At 43.8% G+C, this 21,595-nt stretch overlaps 1 protein-coding gene across 2 annotated transcripts in view; it reads right to left on the bottom strand.

The window, feature by feature from the left end:
- Nucleotides 1-2,155: 2,155 nt before the first annotated feature.
- Nucleotides 2,156-21,595, bottom strand: part of LOC110491402 (probable E3 ubiquitin-protein ligase HECTD2) — a 32,925-nt gene continuing 13,485 nt past the window's right edge. For both annotated transcript variants that reach the window (XM_021564816.2, XM_021564817.2), the window contains exons 15-21: nucleotides 19,075-19,233; nucleotides 12,918-12,992; nucleotides 12,705-12,792; nucleotides 12,453-12,559; nucleotides 4,097-4,212; nucleotides 3,745-3,888; nucleotides 2,156-3,575 (exon numbers count right to left, since the gene is read on the bottom strand). In XM_021564816.2, the coding sequence (XP_021420491.1) occupies nucleotides 3,455-3,575; nucleotides 3,745-3,888; nucleotides 4,097-4,212; nucleotides 12,453-12,559; nucleotides 12,705-12,792; nucleotides 12,918-12,992; nucleotides 19,075-19,233 (810 nt within the window). In that variant the 3' untranslated portion in view covers nucleotides 2,156-3,454. The remainder of the gene's footprint in view (nucleotides 3,576-3,744; nucleotides 3,889-4,096; nucleotides 4,213-12,452; nucleotides 12,560-12,704; nucleotides 12,793-12,917; nucleotides 12,993-19,074; nucleotides 19,234-21,595) is intronic.

Here is a 21,595-nt window from a genome sequence, read left to right as displayed (position 1 = left end):
GTCTAGAGAGACTAAACCTGTGCCAGTAAAAAATGGGTTATGACAGTGGTTCCCAACCTTTTTCGGCTACTATACCACCAACTGAATTTTGCTCTGCCCGGAGTACCCCTGAAGTACCCCCTCATGTGCATTTTACCAGTAAGCCTATGATCTCATGAGTCTTCTCAAGTGGATAGGCCAAATACCTCCAGGGGTCCTAATACCCCTGGTTGGGAACCACTGGGTAATGTGAGCCAAGGAGTCACAGCTGAGGTATTCAGGCAGCTGTCATGAGTGGACATACCTAGGCCCTGTTGTGACCTCGCTTGCAAGTACTGGTACTCAGATGTAGGATCTTAATTAGATCACTCTTTTGTTGCTGAGAATTTTCCTGCACTGCAGGAAATGCAGATGAGCTTCATCAGTTACATAAATTCACCGAAAACACACACTAGCACACAGTTATATTAACAGTATTCCGCTTTTCATGTAGCCTCGTTTTGACCAGATAATAACCTAACCACAGCTCAAGCAACATTATGGACAAAAAGTTTGGAATAATTTTGCTGCGACACTGCAGGTCATATTAAAATCCTATGCCTGTACGTGTTTTCAACCAGTCCACGCTCAGGTACATTGGATTTATATCAATATTACGTTCAGTTCTCAGAGTACAGCAAAGGCACACAAAAATGGGAGCACCTTTTTACTCTGCTTGTCGACACTCTACCGTTCTAAGTCGAGTCCTCTGCTGTAGCAACCCAACCTGTCCAACCCTGTTCATCAATCAGCAGTGGCCTGGCATGCCTCTAAGGCATTCTGAATGCGATAACTGTCTTTTTTCCAGTTGCAATCCAAACTATGAATGTACACATTGTCACTTCGGAAACCGGGCGGTTGGTGATCTGATGAATGGCGGTAACCTTTATAAAGTGTTTTTAACACGCCTCCGATGGCATGTGGTGAGGTGTTATATGGCCTTGATCAGACAAATATGAAGGTGGCCCCTGGCTATTGAGTTCTCTGGTCTACCTTTGGCCTGATTCTTGATCTGGACCAACCTTGAGGTGTGAGACAGAGGAGGGCTGTCAGTCACTCGGGGCCAAACTGGACACACATAGCTGTCTGATTGTAGGAAGGTCAAATAGATTACTGAGAGACTCAACCTTCTGATCAGCCATGTGATGTGATTGCGTCATCTAGAAAAGTCTCTATGGTTTATCATGTGAGTATGGTTGCTGACTGACTGGCTACCTGATAACCTTTATGATAGGAGTCCATTCTCAGCTGGCTACAGTGCAACGTTGTACATAGACTAGAGAAAGACTACAGAGACTGTCTATACATAGATGCTTTTAGAGGTTCCTAGCAGCAGCTGGGTCCAGATTTAAATTTAAACCCAGATTTAAATGGAAGGCTAGTAGTCATTTTATTTTAGCTGGGGGACCCCTCCTGTGATTGGGGGACTGGTCTATATTTTCACAAGCTTGGCTACTGCTTAAAACTTTCCCAATTTAAAGCATTAGCTCATCACGTCAACTATGCTAAAAGGCTTCTCCGGAAGAACATAGTGCACATGTTTAAAATCAGTAACAGGCCACATGATTAGTAGGTTTTCTAGAATGCAGGATAACTTAAACACAGGAGGTTGGTGGCACCTTAATTGGGGAGGATGGGCTCGTGGTAATGTCTGGAGAGGAATCAGTGGAATGGTATCAAATACATTAAACACATGGTTTCCATGTGTTTGATGCCATTCCATGCATTCCATTCCAGCCATTATTGTGAGCCGTCCTCCCCTCAGCAGCCTCCACTGAACTTAACTGTGACTAAATCCCCATGTCCAACATATACATTTAATGATGAGGTGTAAATAGTTATCTATGCAGTATACTTTAAATAACTTCCATTACATCACAGTTGGTGGTATGCATTGCAACTTCACTTCCTCACTGTTGGGGAGAACTATAAACGGTTGACCTGGGCTCATAAATCCAAACAACCGATTGCTCCTGTTAGAGAAGCACAGGCAGACTTTCTTTAGTGTAAGTGTCCATTACCTGAGGAGAAAGAGTGATGAGGGAGGACTCAATGTAAGGCAAGATCGTCTAAGCCTGGTAACCTTTGGTTAATTGGACACCACATGCAACAGGAGCGACACATGCAACAGATCTGTTTCAACAAAGACCTTATTTTTATTTTCAAGATTTTAGAAGAATCATACAGTCCATGAAATGTGGACATCCTGAGCGAGCTAACTACCACACAAGTGTCACCACTTTACAAAAGAGATCCCTTTACAACAGCATTAAATCACATGACATAGTTCCCGATACTGTACATTTCATGAATCCATCTCATCGTTCTAACCTGCAGGTGTGCGAAGTCCACCGAACTCATACTTGCCTTGATATCAATCGTGATCTCATTGGTGTTTTGTAACTATTTCATACCTCTCCATACAATATGCCAACTGTACCAAGAGAAGTAATCTGTACCGAGAGGCATCACCGACAATGTGGGAGGGAGTAAGCAAACAAGGTACACAGTAAGTTCCCACATCAATAATAGTCATATACCAGCACAACTACTGTATTTATTTATCCTTTATTTAACTAGGCAAGTCAGTTAAGAACAAATTCTTATTTACAACGACAGCCTAGGAACGGTGGTTTAATTGCCTTGTTCAGGGGCAGAACGACAGATTGTTACCTTGTCAGCTTGGGGATTCAATCTAGCAACCTTTCGGTTACTGGACCAACACTAACCACTAGGCTACCTGCCGCCCCAACATGATAAACTTTACCGAAGCTTGATTCCCTTTCATGCTCTACATGAAAACATCCAGAAAGGGTCGTCTAAAAACTCTGCTCCCGAACAACATAACAGAAACGTCTTCCAAATTTTTTCAAAACTTCTGAGACCTCTGAAAACAAAATATATTAGTATAAATACCAACAAGATAATATCTGTGTTTATAATTTACCATTAGACTCGGAATGATTTAAACCTTAGGCCTGAAAAGGCCTTTGTCAAAGAGAGGCGGTACAGGAACTCTGTTCAGGAGGAGAGATGGGCTCTGTCACTTTAAGAGCTGACACCACACTACTGGCAGACTGTTTGTCTAACTATTTTATCACAGACCAACCCAGCCCTGTTCTGACCTACATTCAACCTCTTACTTTAATCAACAACTCCATTGCTTAATGGACAGGGCAGAACATTTTCCATGTCCATGTTGATATCCAAAAGGCAAGTTATTTATAGCACAAACGGGGGAGCTTTGAAGGCTATACTTGTAATGTAACTTTTCACGCAATATTCTACAGAAACAGATTGATTAATTAAGTATATTGTTAAGAAATACTGAAGCTGAGAGATTACTGGTAGCATATCTGAACATGTTCAAATATACACACCCTACTGACCACGAACCAAAGATAAATGGCAGTTTAACCATTGTCGTTATCTGAGTTCACTCCAGTCCAAATCCCTCCGCATTTGAAATGGCAATAGTTAACTTCTGCTTCAGTTCTTTTTTGTTTTTGTATGGTGGCAGGCAGATCTGGTTGAAACATGTGTGAGATATAGGCAACCTGGAAGGAAGAAAAGGTCAACGATAAATTCACGTTTGTTCACAGTTGCTGTTCTGTATAAATCAAATGTGACAATAGCAACTGAATAAAGGAGGTCTGCTTTTAGTACATTTCACCATGTTTACAATGAATAAGAAAGAACACAGTGAGGACATCTGCAGTATCTCACCATTCGGTGGAGGTATCAATCTTGGAGATCTTGAAGTTGAGGTCGGCCATTCCTCCCACGGGGACGCGGTCACTTCCTGTTGAGAAGTGGAGCAGCCTTTTCTGGAACTTCAGAGGGAAGCCCAGCACCACGTCCCAGAACGCCCTGACCACGTAGACGGAGCAACACATTAGATTATTTACTTTAAGGTTAGGGTTAGGCACAATCATTAGAACCTACTTTAATTAAATGCACCATCTGGGATATTTCCTGCTGTTCAATGGTCATTTAGAAACTCAGGATTTTGGCTTTAATATCTATAAGACATCAGGCCTTTTACACAATGAATTATATAATGATGGGTTTACAGTACCTGATGGTGGGGTCAGTCTTGCTGTAGCCCTCGTACTGGGCTGCCTTCTGCAGAGAGCTCATGTCCAGGTTGGGACTGCCACACACCAGGATCTCCACCTCCTCGGGCCTCAGTAACTACAACGAGAGGGACATGACACAGAGTCACTATCGCAATAATCTGAAAAACTGTAAAACTGCAGGATATGAAACTACAGGACACAATGGGATTCCAATGAAACTGCAGGACTTCACAAGACAACCAGTGCTAGTACCATAGGAGTTTGTCCATTAAAACCTGCCTACTGCATGACACAAGACAAGGAGTGACTATGTTGGTCTGAATCATGAATCCCTGTTCATTGACCCAATATTGCACTAAAATGTGCACTTAAGCAGAGCAGTGCATGACTATGGTAGTGTCATGCATGGATTGTTGTGTCACACACTGTCTAAAGTATTAATCAGACAAATTATACAAGCATTATCAAGTTGCAAACTCGATACATTTGGCCTCATTTTGCAAACTAAATAGACATAGTTGCATATTTTCTCTGTATTACTCTGTCCTTGACCACTTTTCAGTCCCATACACTCTTCCCAGCTAGCACATTTGGTTCCTTGGAATGTTGTGGGAATGTACGTTTTTGGCTTTCCATTGGTTCTGGGAACGAAGCCATAAGTGTCCTGACCGGTAAAGCTGAGGTTCTGAGAACTTTTACTATGGTTCCCTGGATGTTTTCCTGGGAGGTTTTATTAAAGTAAAGAAATAACATTCTGAGAACATGTTTCAATAAGACTTTTAAAAACACTGCTAGCTAGCATTAACTGTTTTGAACTCTAAGCACAGATAGGTCACATGGAAATTAATTAGCATTAATCATGCAAACACATACATTTAAAAAAGAATTGTGGCATGGTATCTGTGAGATTTGAACCTTCTGTTCACTAATCATGGAATAGTCCACTGCACCACCAGGATGTTGCTAGAATGCCTTGTTTTTTTTTACTCATACAAAGCTATTCATGTTAGTCTATTCAAACAGACCCCATTTTAAAGGAAACAATCACTTATTAAGATCAGGTGTGGCCAATTAGTGGGCGTGGCCAACACACCTGAACACACTTAACATGGGAAGAGGCATTGCTCTGATTTCTTGATATCTCAGATATCAGGTCCTAGTTTTGTGGCACCTGGAATAATGTCCAGTTGTGTGGCCAGGTGCGGCAAAGAAGCACATAGGCAAATTGCAGTTGGTCCAAAACAGAGCAGCACGTATTTCACTTAGATGTACACAGAGGGCAAATATCAATGACATGCACGTAAATCTCTCCTGGCTCAAAGTTGAGGAGAGATTGACTGTATCACTATTGGTCTTTGTGCGAGGTGTTGATGTGTAGAAGATACCGAACTGTCTGTTCAAGCAGTTGGCACACAGTTTTGACACTCATCAGTACCACACGAGACATGCAACCAGAGGTCTCTTCACAGTCCCCAGGTCCAGAACAGAGGCTGGGAAACACACAGTATTAAATAGAGCCATGGCTAAATGAAACTCTCTGCCACCCCAGGTAACTCAAACTAGAAATAAAAACAGATAAAAAAATCCAGATAAAAGAACACCTTACAACACGACGGGGACTGTGATGAGACACGGACCATTTTTATGCATTTTGTATTGTATTATGTATTGTTTTATTCATGTGATACGTGGTTGGGATACGACTGTGATATGTGGTTGTCTCGTCTGTCTATCTTAAGATGAATGCACTAGCTGAAGGTCGCTCTGGATGGGAAATTCTGCTGAATGGCTCAATTTTAATGTAAATGTAGTGCTATGTATATTTATGTATATTATTTATTTTGTTTGTTGTGTTGTTTCCTGTTTCAATCCCAGGAACAGTAGCCGCTGCCTCGAATCCTAATAAATACTAAAAGATAGAGGATAGCGAGAGTTTTGTTGATGCTGAGAATGGAATGTGTATGTTTTAAAATGATATTCTTAAAACTTTCTTTGAATGTTACTAAGGTTTTCTTGTGTTTTTTATGGAAAGTTTTCTTAACGTTCAGAGAACATGAATTAAAATAGAACCTGCAGAAAACATTATGCTGAAGTACTGAAATTCCGACAGAAAAATATTGTTTCTTAATGTTCTCTGAACGTTCTGAGAACATGACTTTAAATAGAACCATGAGGAAACCTGCAGAAAACATAGTACTAAAATTCCCACCGAAGAAACATATGGTTCTCAGAACGTTATGTGCTAGCTGGGTATCCTGCACCATTCCCAGAACATTGTGGCAAGGTTATATGCCAAATAACTATAGGACAACCACGCTCTCACCAAGCGCAAAGAAACATGTGGTTCTCAGAAAGTTGTGTGCTAGCTGGGTTATCACATCATGACTCCACATTATCCAAACACACCAAGACAGCAGTGTCAGGCAGTGCACGCTCTGCAGGACTGCCTCACAGCAGCACAGTTTCACCTTGTTCATGAAGTGCAAACAGAAATGCAACCCGATGACTAGCTAGAGCAAGCCAAGCCAATGGCAAGATCCAGCTGAGGTATAGAGTTACTGAAGAATCTGGGACAGACCAAACTGTGGTCTGCTACACCTTCTTTCCCCTCTCTCCCCCATTTTCCCTCTCTCCCCTCACCCCACTAGACAGCCAGTGAGTTATTGCTGTCACAGCAGTGTTGCATAATTAATGCAAGCGTAGACAACCATTGCGTAACTGTATCAAGGAGCTGGTTTGAAAGCCGATTGCATTCACTGGCGTGGGGCCATATGGCGGCTAAAGCTGACTTTTCCTACATGTACAGTACATGTTTCTGTCCCACTTTCACTGACCAGCATGAAAATACATGTACAATATGAGCCTGTTCATATGAGCATGCACTGCATTTGAAAGCTAAGAGGAAAAATCTAATAGATTGTACTAACAGAACTAAAAATAGAAGCAGTACTGAATATATCTAACTACTGGCAAGTTCTATGTTGGTGCTGGTGCAACAAGACCATATTAAGTAGCAAGTCCTACCAAGATTGAAAGAGGGATTTTTGTTTTAGTCTCAGTGCAAAAACAAAAAGCTCAGGAACATTTGTAATTTGAGACCCCATCAAGTTTAGTCATTGCGACAAATGACTGATTCTGATATTGCGCTGCATTGCATTCTGTTGAAAATTATATTCCTGTTACATTCTGATGGGTTCTGAGTTCTAAATTGAAAATATGAAGTTTCCTTATTCATGTCACTGAGGGAGAGAGGGGAATTTAGACCGTTTACATTCTGTCAGAATATGTTATTTTTGGACATCAGGGATCCTATGGGGAGGAGTGAGGAATTTGGGGCCGAGGTCAGATGAAGTAAGGAAGAACAGATATCACTAAGGTTCTATTAGCAATAGAGATGTATTGGCTGTTCAGATGTGTAGGAGACTCAGCATAGGAGAAAGGGTTAAATACCAGTACTTGTGTGAATATGTTTTTGGTCTTATGCAGCTGTAGGACCAAGCGGGTGAATAAACTTGGTTTGAGCTTTACTAAGCGTCCAGGTTTTTTTATTCGGTTTATTTAGAACCAAACAATGCATATTAGATTCCTATTTTTGTGTTTCTTTTCAATCTCCATTATCCAAAATGGATAGACTCAGCATGCATGCTAAAATTGCTGCACCAGGAAAATAATTGAATGAATGTTTAACTGTGGTTTGTGGTCGGTTCAGCTGTGGCATAAATACCAACTCTGGCATTCAGTGACACGTACAGCAAACAGATCATTGAACAGTCAAATATTTGTTTTTGCAAGTGCAGCAGAGTCCTTGCCCAGACAGATACCAATGACCGCAATAAAACAATGAGGGAAATTTCCATCGCTGTCAGCTCGTCTGAAAGTTCACTACACTACAGTTAATTGCAGTACCCCAGTGTGTTTTAATCATGTCAATTTGAATTGATTCTAATTGATTTATTACTTGGTGTAGTCCAGGGTTACTCAAATACCATTTTGAAAGGTCCAGTCACAGAAATGTCCTAGGTGGAAAAGGTCCGGATTGATATTGTCATTTATCAGTGTAGTAACAAACTCCAAACCCAACACAAGCACTGTCCAAGACACACACTGATTACATTGCTCTTGTTGTTGGAGAGAATGTATTTTAGTTTTAAAGCTTATTTCCTGCAATTCTACACATTTTGCCATGTCTTAATGTGTTCGTATGTTATCTGAGTGACTCAGACATTACAACAAAATTGTATTTTTTGATGGGGACCCGTGGTCCGTACGGGTCTGGATACAGACCGTGGCCTGCCTATCAAAGACGGTTGGTGTGGTCCATCTTTCACTCATTGTTAGTTCCACAATATGCCGTTCGGTTTCTGTCATCAGGTCAGCAAGGAAACAGTTAATTAACTAATGGGAAAGCAATTGATAACGGCCAGAGAGAGCCAGATCTTCCCATGTCAAACCATGCAAATCTAACCATAAAGCTGGCCTGGTTCTGCATGAATACAGAAGCTTTGTGGTCTGTCTGATTTATATTCGTGGAAGGACGTCACTCTCGTCATTTATTGTGGTTCCCACGTACACTTTCTATAGGCCACTCATACGAGCCTCCCCCTTATGGCCCAAAGAGCCCTGGTTACAGGGTGGAGACAGAGCACACAAAAATCCCTGTTAGGAGGCCTATATCAAGAGAGGGGGAGGGGAGCTCTGTGAACACATTTAGCAGGCAGCGAGGAACAGTACACTCACTCACACACCCTCATGCACACACAGCCAAGTCCCAACTCCTCATTGCCTCTCTGTAAAATGCAAATACAAAATGGACCTCACGTTTCTCCCTACGCTGCCTAATCAGGAACTTTCTACATGAGTTGAACACTATTGACACTTCAAACAGGACCAGCTGGCACTGAAATGCAGCACAACAAATGATGTCCTTTCACTTTCAGTGATACACACTAAAAAATAATGGTTCTAAATAATACCAGATAGGGGTTCTTTGGCTTTTAACCCTAGCAGAACCCTTTTTTGAAGGTTCTGTAAAGAAAGCTGTTATAAATAACTATTTCCTAAGGGTCTATAAAGAACCATTAAAAAAGTTATATATAGCACCAAAAAATGGTTATAACCCTTTTATGTCACACCCTGATCTGTTTCACCTGTCTTTGTGATTGTCTCCACCCCCCTCCAGGTGTCACCCATCTTCCCCATTATCCACTGTGTATTTATACCTGTGTTCTCTGGTTGTCTGTTGCTAGTTAATTTTGTTTCGTTAAGCCCACCAGCGGTTTTTCCTCGGTCTCTCTCGATTGTTTCTGTTTTCTAGTTTTTCCGGTTTTGACCTTTTCTGCCTGCCCTGACCCTGCTTGCCGTCCTGTACCTTTGCCCCACCTATTTGGATTACTGACCCTTGCCTGCCCTTGACCTGTCTTTTGTCAGCCCCTGTTGGATTAATAAACTGTTGTTAATTCGACGTTGTCTGCATCTGGGTCTTACCTCAAACGTGATATTTTTGGGGCTATATAGAACCCTTTTTTTATGGTTCTTTAAAGAACCATTATGGACAATGGTTCTACAGTTTGTCACACCAATTAGGATTCATTTATTAATTCATTTTGACATTGAAAGTCTTGACATTTTCTTTTTGTAAAAACATTTCTACCCCTTTTTGTGATATCCAGGACTCGGGAGAGGAGAAGGTCGAGAACCATTGTCACGTCCTGACCATGGAGAGCCCTTGGTTCTCTATGGTATAGTAGGTCAGGGCGTGACTAGGGGGTATTCTATGTGTATTATTTCTATGTTGGCGCTCTTGGTATGGTTCCCAATTAGAGGCAGCTGAGGTTTGTTGTCTCTAATTGGGGATCATACTTAAGGGTTCCCTGTTTCCACCTGCTGTGTGGGATATTGTTTTGAGTTAGTGCATGTTGCACCTCTGATGTCACAGTTCGTTGTTTTTTTGGGGGGGGGGGGAAGTTTCACTTATATAAATATGTGGTACTTTAATCACGCTGCGACTTGGTCTGTCTCTCCACACATCCGTGACAGAATATCCCACCAACAAAGGACCAAGCAGCGTGAACATGAGGTGAGGAAGTTTTGGACTTGGGAGGACATGAGAGGATGCGAGACCCTTCCTTGGCGGCAGACGGAAGGTTATGAGGGAGGATGGCGACGACGCCGGGGTTCACGGCCACAGAAAGCCCAAGGACAACCCCAAGATTTTTGGGGGGGAGGGCACAAGGGGTGGCCGGTTGAGCCAAGGAGAGTGCCAGAGCCCGAATGGCAAACTCTGGAGGAGCGTGTCATCAGACCATGGCCACAGAAGCCCCAATATTTTTTTGGAAGGGGGCACATGGAGCTGGCGGCTGAGCAGAGGGAAGAGCCAGAGACCACCTGGGAGGAGATAGAGAGGTGGTCGGTCGACCCAAGGAGAGTACCAGAGGATGGAGTTGGCTAGGAGTATGCGGCAATGCAGGCGTTAGGAGGAACGTGTCATCAGTCAGGTGAAACCTGGGCCGGCTCCACGTAAATGGCCTCTAGTGTGCCTCCCCAGTACAGTAAGTCCTGTGTCTCCTCCTCGCACTCTCCCTGAAATGCGCCTCCCAGTGCGGTATGTCCTCTGCCTGCTCCTCGCACTCGCCCTGAAGTGCGTGTCACCAGTCCGGTGCCACCTGTGCCGGCTCCACGCACCAGGCCTCCAGTGGGCCTTCCCAGTCCGGTACGTCCTGTACCTGCTCCATGCACTGGGCCTCCAGTGCGCATTCACAGTCCAGAGCTTCCAGCGAGACGGTTCATAGTCCAGAGCTTCTGGAGACGGTTCCCAGTCCAGAGCTTCCGGAGACGGTTCCCAGTCCAGAGCTTCCGGCGACGATTCCCAGTCCAGAGCTTCCGGCAACGGTTCTCAGTCCAGAGCTTCCGGCGGCGATTCCCAGTCCAGAGCTTCCGGCGACGATTCCCAGTCCAGAGCTTCCGGCGACAGTTCACAGTCCAGAGCTTCCGGCGATGTTTCACAGTCTGGAACCTCCTACGACAGTCCACAGTCCGGAACCTCCTGCGACGGTCCACAGCCCGGAACCTCCTGCGACGGTCCACAGTCCAGAACCTCCTGCGACGGTCCACAGTCCGGAACCTCCAGCGACGATCAAAGGTTTGGAGAGTCCAGGCACGGTGGCCAGTCCCGCTCCATGGCAGGAGCCTTCCTCGGCACCGGTGCCCAGTCCAGGCACGGTGCCCAGTCCAGCTCCATGGCAGGAGCCTTCCTCTGCGCCGGTGCCCAGTCCAGGCACGACGCCCAGTCCCGCTCCATGGCAGGAGTCTTCCTCTGCACCGGTGCCCAGTCCAGACACGGTGCCCAGTCCAGCTCCATGGCAGAAGATTTCCTCTGCGCCAGTGCCCAGTCCAGGCATGGAGTCCAGTCCCGCTCCATGGCAGGAGCCTTACTCTGCGCCAGTGCCAAGTCCAGGCACAGCGTCCAACCCAGCTCTATGGCCGGAGCCCTCCTTGGCGCCGATGCCCAGTCCAGGCACGGCGTTCAGCCCGGGACCATGGCCGGATCCGGGGTCTGGGCGGGGGCTACAATCTGCACCGGAGCCGCCACCGACACGAATCACCCCCCTACCCTCCCAAGTTGGTTTCAGGTTCTGTGGCCGGACACCACACCTTTGGGGGGGTACTGTCATGCCCTGACCATGGAGAGCCCTTGGTTCTCTATGGTATAGTAGGTCAGGGTGTGACTAGGGGGTGTTCTAGGTGTATTATTTCTATGTTGGTGCTCTTGGTATGGTTCCCAATTAGAGGCAGCTGAGGTTCGTTGTCTCTAATTGGGGATCATACTTAAGGGTTCCCTGTTTCCAACTGCTGTGTGGGATATTGTTTTGAGTCAGTGCATGTAGCACCTCTGATGTCACGGCTCGTTGTTTGTTTCTTTTTGTTTGGAAGTTTCGCTTAAATAAATATGTGGAACTTTAATCATGCTGCGCCTTGGTGCGTCTCTCCACACATCTGTGACAGCCATGCATTCTCTGAAACATGACCCTGCCAAGCCACACTGCTTCTTGACACACTGCTCACTAAACCCGGACACCAGCAGCACCAATGTGTCAGAGGAAACACTGTACAACTGGAAACCGTGTCAGCGTGCATGCACCCGGCCCGCCACAGGACTTGCTATAGCACAATGGGACAAGGACATCCTGGCCGGCCAAACCCTCCCTGAACCCGGACGACGCTGGGCCAATTGTGCGCCGCCTCATGGGTCTCTCGGTCGCGGCCGGCTGCAACACAGCCTGGGTTCAAACCCAAATCTGTAGTCACTGGGATGCAGTGCCTTAGACCACTGAAGCCCAAAAGTATTGACATTCTTACCATCAAAGCGTCGGAGGCGCACACACTGTGGAAGCCATAGTAGAAGGTAGTAAACTGCCTGTAAATGGACTTGTTCAGCAGGAAATCTACGTACAGCTGGACATACTCTGCAAAGACAAGAATAATCAAACAATCAACTATGAGAGAACAAACAATTGCCACATAGTCTGAAAGGCAGTGTGTACTGTTAGATATCCCAAGCTACTGCAGGACAGTGATCTTTTCTCTGGCATCTGTCTACTCCTCACTTACCCTTCCTGTTCTGGTTGGTGACAGGAATCTTATCTCCTCCCGGTTTCAGATTGTAGGACTTGATCACACCTAGTTCTTCCTGCGACACCTACAATGACATTCATCACATTAGTGGAGCGCTTCCCGTGTGCTGTAACAGTATGTATTATGGTGATGTCAAATATATTATGTTTCGTAAGTGTTATTGTGTGTAAGAATTTGTGTTTTCCCCACCTGAAAAGTAGTACAGAAGTCCTCCTCCACGTTGCCTTCATAGCTGAGAAGTTCTGCCAGCCCATGAGAAAGATCCTGAAACACAAGATCAAATCTATAAGCATGGCTTTTTATATAGATTGCAACCACTCTTTATGAAGCATATATGACTTATTCTTCTTATACATCTGTGAAGAGGGAAAAAAAACATCTTGCCATTTGAAAGTGCCACGGTGGAAACTTCTGCCTCATACAGCACAGAACACTATGTTCATAGAATGTTTTATGGAGGAAAATCTGACTTCATTTCATCATTGATACTTCTAATGACTGACTTGTCTTTTGTGTGACATTGTAAGAACAATCAGCAAGAGCACCATGTAAAGCCTTTACAACTACACAATCTAGAACACATATTGAGGAAACAAAATAACCATTATATGGTGTATGCATGGTACATGATCTGTTGTTGTTGATTTGATTAGGATCCACATTAGTGCCACAAAGAGGAACTTGGGAAAATGACAACTGGTCCAGAACAAGGCAGCACAGTTGGCTCTTAAATGTACACGTAGAGCTAATATTAATCATTTGCATGTCAATCTCTCATGGCTCAAAGTAGAGGAGTGATCGACTTCATCACTACTTGTTTTTGTAAGAAGTTGTGCCATGTTGAATGCACCGAGGTGTCTGTTTAAACCACTAGCACACAGCTCAGACACCCATGCATACCCCACAAGACATGCCACCAGAGGTCTCTTCACAAGTCCAGAACAGACTATGTGAGCCGCACAGTACTATATAAAGCATGACTACATGGAACTATATTCCACAGCAAGTAACATACAGTAGCAGTAGAAACAGATTGGAAAAACAGATAAAAATATATGTTATGGAACAGCGGGGACAGTGAAGAGACACAAACACAGGCACAGACACACGATAACACATGGATTTTGTATTGTAGATATGTGGTAGTAGAGTAGTGGCTGAGGGCACACACTTAATGTGTTGTGAAATCTGTTGTGAATGTATTGTAATGTTTTTAAAATTGTATAACTAACTTAATTTTGCTGGACCCCAGGAGGAGTACATGAGAGTACAGCTAATGGGGATCCATAAAAAACACAAATACAAATCCAAATTAGCCAACGCCAATGGTGACAGGTAGTCTTACTGGGGTCTGACACTTAACGACAATACATCTAGCAATTACACATACATTAGTGGATTTGGCTATTTCAGCCACACCAGTTGCTGACAGGTTTATAAAATCTTTGCACACAGTCATGCAATCTCCATAGACAAACATTGTCAGTAGAATGGCCTGACTGAAGAGCTCGGTGACTTTCAACGTGGCACCGTCATAGGATACCACCTTTCCAACAAGTCAGTTCGTCAAATTTCTGCCCTGCTAGAGCTGCCCTGGTCAACTGTAAGCGCTGTTACTGTGAAGTGGAAACATCTAGGAGCAACAAAGGCTCAGCCACAAAGTGGTAGGCCACACAAGCTAACAGAATGGGTTCGCCGAGTGCTGAAGCGCGTAAAAAGTTTCTGTCTTCGGTTTCAACAGCGAGTTCCAAACTGCCTCTGGAAGCATCGTCAGCACAATAACTTTTCGTCGGAAGCTTCATGAAATGGTTTTCAATGGCCATGCGTAATGCCAAGCGTCGGTGTAAAGCTCGCAACTATTGGACTCGAAAACAAGTTCTCTGGAGTGTTGAATCACGCATCACCATCTAGCAGTCCGACTGACGAATCTGGGTTTGGCGAAAGCCAGGAGAACGATACCTGTCCGAATGCATAGTGCCAACTATAAAGTTTGGTGGAGGAGGAATAATGGTCTGAGGTGGGTTTTCATGGTTCGGGCTAGGCCCTTTAGTTCCAGTGAAGGGAAATCTTAACACTACAGCATACAATGACATTATAGACGATTCTGTGCTTCCAACTTTGTGGCAACAGTTTGGGGAAGGCCCTTTCCTGTTTTAGCATGACAATGCCCGATACACAAAGTGAGGTCAATATAGAAATGGTTTGTCGAGATCGGTGTGGAAGAACTGGACTGGCCTGCACAGCGTCCTGACCTCAACTCCATCCAACACCTTTGGGATGAATTGGAACGCAGACTGCGAGCCAGGCCTAATTGCCCAAGACCAGTGCCCGACCTCACTAATGATCTTGTCGCTGTATGGAAGCAGGTCCCTGTAGCAATGTTCCAACATCTATTGGAAAGCCTTCACAGTGGAGTGTTTGCTGTTATAGCAGAAAAAGGGAGACCAACTCCATATTAATACCCACGATTTTGGAATGAGATGTTCGACGAGCACGTGTCCACATACTTTTGGTCATGTAGTTTACATGTCAGTACATGCACACAAAAGTAGGCGTTGTGCCGTGCGTGAGGTGTTACTTTATTCGTTTTTTTTTAAACCAAGTTTGCTGTTCACTTGTGTTCCATGGCTCTGTATAATACTGTACATTTCCTTGAATTTGTTCTGGACTTTTGGGGAATGTGAAAAGACCCCTGGTGGCATGTCTGGTGGGGTAAGTGTGTGTGTCAGTGCTGTGTTTAAGTTGACTATGCAAACAATTTGGAACATGAATGTGTCTTATAAAAAAAGGCAGATGCAGTTAGTCTTTCCTCAACTCTTAGCCAAGAGAGACTGGCATGCATAGTATTAATATTAGCACTCTGATTACAGTGAAGAGCAAGCTGCAGCTTAACTACCGTAGCTCCTTCTTTGCAGCACCTGATTATATATTTTTTATTTAACTAGGCAAGTCAGATAAGAACAAATTCTTATTTACAATGACAGCCTAGGAACAGTGGGTTAACTGCCTTGTTCAGCGGCAGAACGACAGATTTTTACCTTGTGGGCTCAGGGATTCAATCCAGCAACACTTTTGGTTACTGGCCCAATGCTCTAACCACTAGGCTACCTGCCACCCCATATGACTGGACAATATCAAGATAAGATAAAACTAGAGCCTGCAGGACTTGCTTTGTGGAGTGTGGTGTCTCTTTATCACGGACAGACCTCTCCCCATCTTTACACAACCATTGATCGATATATTTTGACCATGACAGTTTACAATCTAAGGTAACACCAAGTAATTTAGTCTCCTCAACGTGGTCAACAGCCACACCACTCATTACCAGATTCAGCTGAGGTCTAGAACTTAGGGAATGATTTGTACCAAATACAACGACATCACTGTGATTATGCTATTCCGATCCATACCTTAGAACATAGTCACACAAAATACATTTTACAATGCAAACGCAATCATTCGAAGAACAATGACATGTGTTTGACGTCAGTGCTGGTCAGTCTTTTTAAAGAACTTGCGGCAGCTTTTTCACTGTCCTCCTCCAATTTAGGAAAAAGTATTCAACAGAGGCCGTTATGTAAGCTAAGACAAGGCCAACTGCCCAGTAAAAACCAACATCTGGCAAGGCTGTGCAGCGCAATGTTTATTAATTTAACTAGGCAAGTCAGTTAAGAACAAATTCTTATTTCTAATGACGGCCTACCCCGGCCAAACCCTTACGACGCTGGGCCAGTTGTGCACCGCCCAATCTCAGCTGGTTGTGATACAGCCTGGAATCGAACCAGGGTCTGTAGTGACACCGCTAAAACTGAGACGCAGTCATTTAGACCGCTGCGCCACTCGGGAGCCCAATGAGATACGATGCATACTGAATAGAAAGCTACACAATTACACCTAAAGAAGTTTAATACCAGTCTTAGTGACAGTAATGTATTGTGTGCATACAAGTAAACAGTATATGATTAACATAGATTTAGTTTGTTTTGAGTTTGTAGAGATTGCAAGTGGCGATGTGCATACGTTAGGTTTGAGCGCCCTCTGCTGGTGAATATTGGAAAATGTCAGTACTTCAATCACTTTCAATAGCAACTCAAAAATCTACATATTATGTGAAACTACATGATTATATAAGGAAATATTATGTCAACAAAGCATAACATTGATGGCAATTGCAGAACATGTCATGCCACGTCAAGTGTATCTCACCTCCCTAACTACAGCTGGCATCATTCAACCCCCCTGATCAATGAAAAACGCTGCCATCACCAGGACAGCTTCATTAGCAGTGTTAGACTGCTAGGTGTGGCATCTGTGGGTAGGAATCTATCACTGGTGCGTCTGAGGTGATGGTGGGAGTCCAGGCTGGCATCTCTGAGACCTAGCCAAATCACTCTCATCTCACTTTGGCAGCAGCCACACTGTTATGAGACTGGTGGCAGGGTGAGACTGGGACCGTATTGAGTGTGAACATGGTTGACTATCTCACACTCCTGTGGCGCACGGCACAAACACTTTGACACCATGCGTCAACAAATAGCACAATATATGACTCCCTAAACTACAAGCACATTACTGACATTATGATGCCTTTATTCCTTCACATATTGTTCAGCTATAAGTAGGAACAGGGGCAAATTGGAGTTAATTTTAGCACACTCTATATAACTTCTTAGTCTAGCAACCGTACATACAGTTGAAGTCGGAAGTTTACATACACCAAAATACATTTAAACTCAGCTTTTCACAATTCCTGACATTTAATCCTAGTAAAAATTCCCTGTCTTAGGTCAGTTAAGATCACTAATTTATTATAAGAATGTGAAATGTCAGAATAATAGTAGAGAATTATTAAGAATTATTATTATTAATAATTTTATTTCTTTCATCACATTCCCAGTGGGTCAGAAGTTTACATACACTCAATTAGTACTTGGTAGCATTGCCTTTAAATTGTTTAACTTGGGTCAAATATTTTGGGTAGCCTTCAACAAGCTTCCCACAATAAGTTGGGTGAATTTTGGCCCATTCCTCCTGACAGAGCTTGGGTAACTGAGTCAGGTTTGTAGGCCTCCTTGCTCACACATGCCTTTTCAGTTCTGCCCACAAATTATTCCATAGGATTGAGGTCAGGGCTTTGTGATGGCCACTCTCATTGTGTTTACTTACCTACACAAATAGCTAGCTAAAACAAAGTGCTAATAAGATTAAAAAAAAATATTTAAAAGATTTACCAGCAAAACAAATAAAAAGACCTTGACTTTCTTGTCCTTGAGCCATTTTACCACAACTTTGGAAGTATGCTTGGGGTCATTGTCCATTTGGAAGACCCATTTGCGACCAAGCTTTAACTTCCTGACTGATGTCTTGAGATGTTGCTTCAATATATCCACATAATTTTCCTTCCTCACGATGCCATCTATTTTGTGAAGTACATCAGTCCCTCCTGCAGCAAATCACTCCCACAACATGGCGCTGCCACCCCCGTACTTCACGGTTGGGATGGTGTTCTTCGGCTTGCAAGCCTCCCCCTTTTTCCTCCAAACATAACGATGGTCATTATGGCCAAACAGTTCTATTTTTGTTTCATCAGACCAGAGGACATTTCTCCAAAAAGTACAATCTTTGTCCCCATGTGCAGTTGCAAACCATAGTCTGGCTTTTTTATGGCGGTTTTGGAGCAGTGGTTTCTTCCTAGCTGAGTGGCCTTTCAGGTTATGTTGACATAGGACTCGTTTTACTGTGGATATAGATAATTTTGTACCTGTTTCCTCCAGCATCTTCACAAGGTCATTTTCTGTTGTTCTGGGATTGATTTGCACTCTTCGCACCAAAGTACCTTCATCTCTAGGAGACGGAACGCATCTTCTTCCTGAGCGAAGTTCAACTTAGTTCAACTTAGTTTATGTCAACTTCTGACCCACTGGAATTGTGATACTGTGAATTATTAGTGAAATAATCTGTTTATAAACAATTGTTGGAAAAAATACTTGTGTCATGCATGAAGTAGATGTTCTAACCGACTTGCCAAAACTATAGTTAGTTTAGAAGAAATTTGTGTATGTAAACTTCCGACTTCAACTGTACATCCATATTCATATACTGTACAAATCAACACTTTACCCATCAGAGAAAATCTTAATCATTCTAAAATGTCCTCTCATAAGCATCACGTCCATTCATTTGATTGTAGAAATAATTATCCTTAAACAGAGGAGTACTTTGCAAGTATAGAAATGTTTCTTTGACCACTGCAATCAATATTCTTGTACTTGTGATCGTTAGGAGGAGAGTGCAGTGTAATGGGAAAGAATGCTAGTGAGAGTCACAGCTTGTGTTGTGTACATACAGGCATGACCTGCTGCAGGTCGTCCAGGGTGAGGGTCGCCATGCCAACGGGGAGATCGAGGTCACACGGCACCACGGGCGGGGTCAGCAGCTTCTTGTAGACACAGGGTGGGAAGCTGATGTCCAGAGTGATGCTGTTGTAGACGGCCAGTCCCATGAGCTGACACATATCAAGTTGAGGGTGTATCAAAGTCTATGGTAAGGCGGTAATCACAGATCCTTTGCAAAAGAAAGCAATTAACTTCCAACACCAAATGACTCAGGGTTATCATTAAGATAACTCATATACACCACTAGAAGAACAGATTCAAATGTGGTTAGTTATATTCCTTGAATGTAGCATAGCAGTATTGTGCTCCTGAGTTCTTCATACTTCGTAACAATGACAGCATTTTATACTAGCTTCACAGACCCTGCAGCGTGTGGTAATGATCACAATTATCACTCGATTAACACAGTATTTTGCCATGTATATTGGCTAGTAGCAGATCTGAAGAGCGAATTTAAACAGCAGGTGTATTATGCATTTACAATGAAATTGGACGGAGCCTGAACTCCTAAAGTGGTTCCAGCTGCTTCTGGCAGATCTCACTTCATGTGTCGCCCATATGGAACTTCTGTGGGAGAGGCTAAGCTGCAGAGCTCCCTAGCTTACTAAATAGATGAATAGAGTTTGGGGAAATGCTTCAACTTATATTGGCGCAGACTTGGGGAAAATTCCATGGGAACTGAGAGGCGGAGAATGAAAATCAGACTGCTCCAGCCAGACTTGCAGCCCACAAAATATGACAAAACAGAACCTTTCCGTTTTTATCACTATCTCTCTCTCTCTCTCTCTTTATTCTCTGTTGTGACATGGCATTTTTCATCACTCCGCCCTCCCTGTGGTGTTGGTTGCACAGTTTCAGACAGAGACACATAGCCACTTCAGTGTCGGTCAGTGTGCAGTAATTCCAACCCGAGTGGCAGACAGACTGGTGAGGTGGAAGGGGTGTAGGGGTATGTGGGTGGACTAGCTCAGGCTGGCTGAACATGCCTCAGGCAAGGAGGGGACAGCAGACAATGGAGAGAGGTAAGGCCAGGACACGGCCCTGGCTCCTGGCTACTGGCTGCCTCTGTGTCTGCCTCATCACTTGTGATTGTGCAACTTGGCGAGATTCGAGTCAGCCGTACCCAAGGGGAGAGCCACGTGCGCACAAGCTGCGACTCCCAACGCACACTGACTGTCGTCTCTGTAGAACACCCAGAAAGTGCTGAATACATGGTAGTGTCAATCCACCAATAGAGGGCCCTTTGGGTAGTGTTATACTGTAAACCTTTTTAAATATATACAGTAGCAGTCAATGTTTGGACACACCTATTCGCAGGTTTTTCTTTCTTTTTTTACTATTTTCTACATTGTATAATATTAGCGAAGACATCAAAACTATGAAATAATACATATGGAATCATGAGGTAATCAAAAAAGTGTTAAACAAATCCAAATATATTCAACGTAGCCACTCTCTGCCTTGATGACAGCTTTGCACACTCTTGGCATTCTCTCAACCAGCTTCATGAGGTAGTCACCTGGAATGCATTTCAATTAACAGGTGTGCCTTCTTAAAAGTTAATTTGTGGAATTTCAATATCAACTGTTCAGAGGAGACCGCATGAATCAGGCCTTCATGGTCAAATTGCTGCAAAGAAACCACTTATAAAGAACACCAATAAGAAGAAGAGACTTGCTTGGTCCAAGAAACATGACCAATGGACATTAGACTGGTGGAAATCCGTCCTTTGGTCTAATGAGTCTAAATTTGCAATTTTTTGTTCTAACTGCTGTGTTGGTAGCTGAACGGATTGGGTGAAAGGATGATCTCCGCATGTGTGGTTCCCACCGTGAAGCATGGAGGAGGAGGTGTGATGGTGTGGGGGTCCTTTGCTGGTGACACTGTCTATGATTTATTTAGAATTCAAGGCACACTTAACCAGCATGGCTACCACAGCACTCTGCAGCGATACGCCATCCCATCTAGTTTGCGCTTGGTGGGACTGACTATAATTTGTTTTTCAACAGGACAATGACCCAACACATCTCCAGGCTGTGTAAGGGATTTTTGACCAAGAAGGAGAGTGATGGAGTGCTGCATCAGATGACCTTGCCCTCCACAATCCCCCATCCACAACCTAATTATTATTTTTTTAACCTTTATTTAACTAGGCAAGTCAGTTAAGAACAAATTCTTATTTACAACGACAGCCTAGGAACAGTGGATTAACTGCCTTGTTCAGGGGCAGAACAACAGATTTGACCTTGTCAGCTTGGGGATTCAATCTAGCAACCTTCTGGTTACTAGTCCAACACTCTAACCACTAGGCTACCTACCGCCCCAATTGAGATGGTTTGGGATGAGTTGGACCGCAGAGTGAAAAAAAAGCAGCTAACAAGTGCTCAGCATAGTGGGAACCCCTTCAAGACTGTTGAAAAAGCATTCCTCATGAAGCTGGTTGAGAGAATGCCAAGAGTGTGCAAAGCTGTC

The sequence above is a fragment of the Oncorhynchus mykiss genome, chromosome 16, assembly GCF_013265735.2.
Source record: "Oncorhynchus mykiss isolate Arlee chromosome 16, USDA_OmykA_1.1, whole genome shotgun sequence".
NCBI classification, from domain to species: domain Eukaryota; kingdom Metazoa; phylum Chordata; class Actinopteri; order Salmoniformes; family Salmonidae; genus Oncorhynchus; species Oncorhynchus mykiss.
This window is presented reverse-complemented; position numbering and strand designations above follow the sequence as displayed.